Genomic DNA, 4,655 nt, shown 5'->3' on the forward strand with positions numbered 1-4,655 from the left:
TTGGAGGAAAAGCAAGGGAAAGTAGCATTGCATTTGCTCTCCAATCTATATTTTCTATGCATCACCCATCGTATCGTACAAATAATATAACTAGGACAGCCCACTCTGCGGGTCCAATTCACTATCCACCATTAATACAGTCTCTTTAATCTCCTGTAACATCTTCAATACCTGCCACATAGTGGGCCTCTGCTCAGGCGAGGTCAAGCTACAAGCTATGGCCACCTCAAGAAGCATTTCCATCCTATTGTCCTCCCCACCATCTTCTTCCCTTATGGATCTAACCCAATTTACCATATCATTGGGCACCAAAACTGGGTGCTGCGATGGATGCTTGCCAGTGAGAAGCTCTAGCAACAATATTCCAAACGAGTAGACATCGGATTTGGAGGTAGCTTGGTGACTTGAATTGCGAGTTTCCGGGGCTTTATACGTGGCAGAGTTGTTGTCGTCGGAGGAGGAGGATGGGTAAGCAAGGATGGAGAGGCAGTAGTCCGCGACGCATGCCTCGAAGTCGGGTCCAAGGAGGACGTTGGTGGACTTGAGATTGCCATGGACGAGCCTCCATGCTTGGTGGATGTAAGAGAGTCCTTGGGCCACGTCCTCTGCTATTTTCAAGCATGATGTCCAATGGAGTGGCTTTGCCCTCGTTGATTTTGAACCTGCACATTTAGTTTTTAAACGTACCAGATGATCAATTGAAGTGGGGAGTTTATTTTACCGATATATATATATCTAAGTTTCCTATAAATCATATAAACTTGTGATTTAAACATTTAAAGATGCTACTTTTAACAATAAATACACGTTAACATTATTGTGTAATTATTGTACAAATAACATATTTTTTATAATTATACTCTAATATTTTGCTATTGGTTAAAAAGCATAACAAACGATATTATGAGAGCATTCACATCCAGCTCAGCATTTTTACTATTTTATTTGTAATATTTTTTTATTTATCTATTTTTATTGTTACTAGAAATGAGAGAGAATTATATTGATTTTTAATTATAAGGCTAGCCAAACCAATATATATATATATATTTAGTAGTATTAGCAATAGAGCAAGTATCAAAATTAGTATATTTTACTCATCTTACTTATCAATATTAAACATTAAATTTTATAACAGATGGATCCACCAAGACCCCTATCTTAATTGACTGACCGAATTGACCGTCCGGTTCCAACAGCTAGCTACGAATGGAACGATGGTCCACTGGAACAGTACCCGTCCAGTTACTGGACCGTACTAAGGTCCCCCCAGACTTGATATGAGGTGGGTCCACAACTACCAGCCGGATATAAATCCTATTGAGCGACTGTGAATCCACTCGCAGATGTATGCGCGTGGGACAAGTAAACTTACAGAGAATTCCGACTGTTGGTGGGTCCAAGCCATCGGAACTCGCCAGATGAGTGGGTGCGCTTGGAGAATCAGGCGACGAACATAGGCGGACCACCTGGTCCTCACTCGTACTGTTTCCTTTCTATTTAGGCTCAATTCCAAGAAAGGTGATTTGCAAAATCAATAATATTTTATCGTCAAATCAAGTCCCAACGTACCCAACAGCAAGATGCTCGCTCTTAATTGAAACCCAGATACCATCATAATCTAGTACAAGCGTGATATCTGGACCCAACAACGCTTTTTAAGATAATTTTACTTTTTTTTAATTAAAAATAACAAATAATATTATATAAAAAAAAAAATATTGATTCATTTTCTACTTCTCTTTCTTCCAATTTTTGTATTTTTTTTTTTTCAAAATTAACGTTAAATCACAAACCTAATAAAGTGACACGTATTCTTAAAATATATAAAAAAGCACATTTTTCTTATTAATATTATAAAAAAACATGTTTTTTATTAGATTAATTTATAACTAATTTTTGTCTTGAAATTTTCAGAGCCCACATGTATTCAACAGAACTCTACATATCCAAGGTGATTTTAAAAAATGAGACAATATGAGGACAAGTGAAACTCTATTATCAAATAAAGAAATGGATTATCTTCTCCTTCTCTTATTATTTTTCGTAGGATTTTCAATTTACCATTAAATTTTCTTTTTTCTTTTAATTATGATTAATGATTGACAATATCATATCAGTAAAAAAAAAAAAAAATACTAAATAGCATGTCTGTTCATTAACAGAAAACATTTATAAAAGAGGAGAAATACAACACTGAACACTTCAAAAAAATTATTTTCCAAAATTTACTTTCTAAATAGTGTGTCATAATCATAGGTAAGTTATTATTTTAAAAATAATATCAATATCTTATAGGATTGGGACAAATTATTTGAGAACAAATTTTTATTTTTATTTTAAAGTATAGCATTTTTCATAAAAGAATAATGAGATCTTTTATTTAATCAGTATTTCATAATAAAGATATATCTCATAATAATAATGAAGTGACAACTTAAATCTAATAATGCCGTATCCCATAATAATGAAATGACGACATTTAAATTTTTACTTTTTAATAAGAATTAAACTAAAAATTTGTTAAAATTGCCGCAGTAGGTATGCAGCATTACTTGTAATAAAATATTTAAAATTATTTTTATTTTTACGTAACATAAAAAAAATAAAAAATAAATAAATTGCCTTTAAAAGTTTATCAAACGATCCATCATGTCCTAATAATGATACTCGTGTTACTCGCTACCGATAAAGCTTTAAAAAGTACCAATTTTAATGGACCTAAAAATAGGGGGGTAACTACCATAAATACTGAGTCTAGACTGAGTGGACTCAGTGAGCTCGAATCAGCAAGAAAATGAAGCGGAGAGAGGAGGAGGAGGTTACCGTGAATGAGAGAGAAGAGACTGCCATTGGGCTGGTAATCATATACAAGAAGCCGTTCTTCCTTGGCATGAAAATAAGCCCTAAGCGGAACCAGATTAGGGTGCCTAAGCCCACCCACTGATTCCATGTGCCGCTCGAACATTTCCTGACTCGTGCCCGCTAATTTACCAGCATCAAGCCGCTTCACGCTAACGATCAGACGGTTATCAAGCACGGCTTTATAGGTGGTCCCTATGGTCCCTCTCCCTAGCAACTCAGCGGAACCCCTCATCAGCTGGTCCAGTGTATACAGCTGCGCCTCACCCGCACAGAATACCAAGTTCCCACTCTTTGCCACTTGCATTCCTTGCACTCTCTTCACCTTCTCTTCCAACTCCTCTTGCTCTATTTGCATCACCGCCGCGGCTTGAGCCGTCGCCGCCGCGTCCGCCGTAGCCATTACAGGCGCCGGCGAGTCTTTCTTGCTCCTCTCTTTCTTTACGGCCATCATGAAGCAGATAAGCGAACCGATGAGGGCCAAAACACCGACCGAGAACCCCATAATCACGGCGGCTTTCTTGTGCTTCTTTTGAAATGGTTCATGAGCCAGTTCAACGCCGTGTGCACGCGCGCTTTGACCGAGCGACGCCGGAGGGGGCGGAGCCGCCAGCGGAGCCGATTGGCCGAAAAAGGGTTGGACAGGCTGGCACTCTTTGTGTATGATCTCGCCGCAGAGATTTGGGTTCCATGAGAAGGAGGATGGACCGAAGCGTATCAGAGTGGGTGTGACTGGAATGGGACCGGTTAGGTTGTTTCCTGATACGTTGAAGGACCGGAGGGAGGACTGGTTGAGCGGAGGAACCGTTCCGTTGAACCGGTTCCACTCGAGACGGAGGTAGTAGAGGCGGTCCACGGTTGCCAACCAGGCGGGTAATGGTCCGGTGAAGTTGTTGTGGGAGATATCAATGGTACGGAGCCTATGGAGTGAGAGTAGCGAAGGTGGGAAAGAGCCGGTGAAGGAGTTGTGGTCGAGAAAGAGGGTTTTGAGGTTGGCGAGTCCGGAGAGGTCGGGAATGGGCCCGGTGAGCGAGTTGTTCTGCAAACTCAGGACTCGGAGCTGGTCAAGGAGGGTCAAAGTGTCGGGAGCGAAAACGCCAGCTAGATCTTGACCTTGGATGACGAGGCGCACAACCTTTTGCTGCGCGCATTTGATTCCCTGCCAATGACAGAAATGGAGGCTGGTATTTGGAGAGAAGAAAAGGATATTGTTCAAATCGGCTTTGGATTTGAATGCGAGAAGAGAGAGTGCATCATCATGGGTAACCAAAGGCGTAGAAGAAGCAACTAAGAAGCTGCAAAGTGAGAGCAAGGAGGCATTTGATAGAAAGAACAAGAAGAGTGGAAGGGGCAGCCTTCTCGTCAGCATTATTGGAGGCCAGGAACAGCAATGGAGAAGGGGAAGGAAGCAAGCTCTGAGCTGAGCGGACAAATGCTGGAGCCCTCTCTCTCTCTCTCTCTCACCTTTTCACTTCAAAAACAAGCAGAAGCAAGTGAATATTTTGCTTCCCTAGTAGGCAAAGGATGGGAGAGGAGGCAAGCAGTACGTGACAAAAGCATGTAAGAGCTGGGGGAGCAGTTGTCGGAGGGCAAGCTCAGAATCACGTGAAGGTAAGGGAAGGTAAAACATCTATCTGACGTGTGTGACTGTTGGGACGTACGGTTCCCGATTATTATTAATTAACTATTTACTCCTTTCTCATTTGTTCTTTGTTCAATTCTTACAGTTGGCTTCGTGGCATGGGCTGTCCCGCTCCGGACCTTGACCTGCGACTGCGGGTCGCACCGCACAC

General features: G+C 41.1%; 1 protein-coding gene across 1 annotated transcript; it reads right to left on the minus strand.

Annotated features, from left to right (window-relative positions):
• On the minus strand, positions 1-4,372 carry LOC133867372 (probable inactive receptor kinase At5g67200). Its single transcript, XM_062304110.1, has 2 exons — positions 2,827-4,372; positions 1-662 (listed from the first exon to the last, which is right to left on the minus strand). Exons 1-2 carry the CDS (start codon positions 4,229-4,231, stop codon positions 91-93), a joined length of 1,977 nt encoding a protein of 658 aa, XP_062160094.1. The 5' UTR covers positions 4,232-4,372; the 3' UTR covers positions 1-90.
• Between the last annotated feature and the right edge of the window lie 283 nt (positions 4,373-4,655).

Source organism: Alnus glutinosa, chromosome 4 (assembly GCF_958979055.1).
Source record: "Alnus glutinosa chromosome 4, dhAlnGlut1.1, whole genome shotgun sequence".
Taxonomy (NCBI): Eukaryota; Viridiplantae; Streptophyta; class Magnoliopsida; order Fagales; family Betulaceae; genus Alnus; species Alnus glutinosa.

What these genes read in the sequence shown, in the direction of transcription:
- LOC133867372 (XM_062304110.1), bottom strand. Translation starts at nt 4,231, where the DNA reads ATGCTGACGAGAAGGCTGCCCCTTCCACTCTTCTTGTTCTTTCTATCA. An exon ending in TCTCTTCTCTCTCATTCACG is followed by an intron (nt 663 to 2,826) that starts GTAACCTCCTCC and finishes CTAAATGTGCAG; the next exon opens with GTTCAAAATCAACGAGGGCA.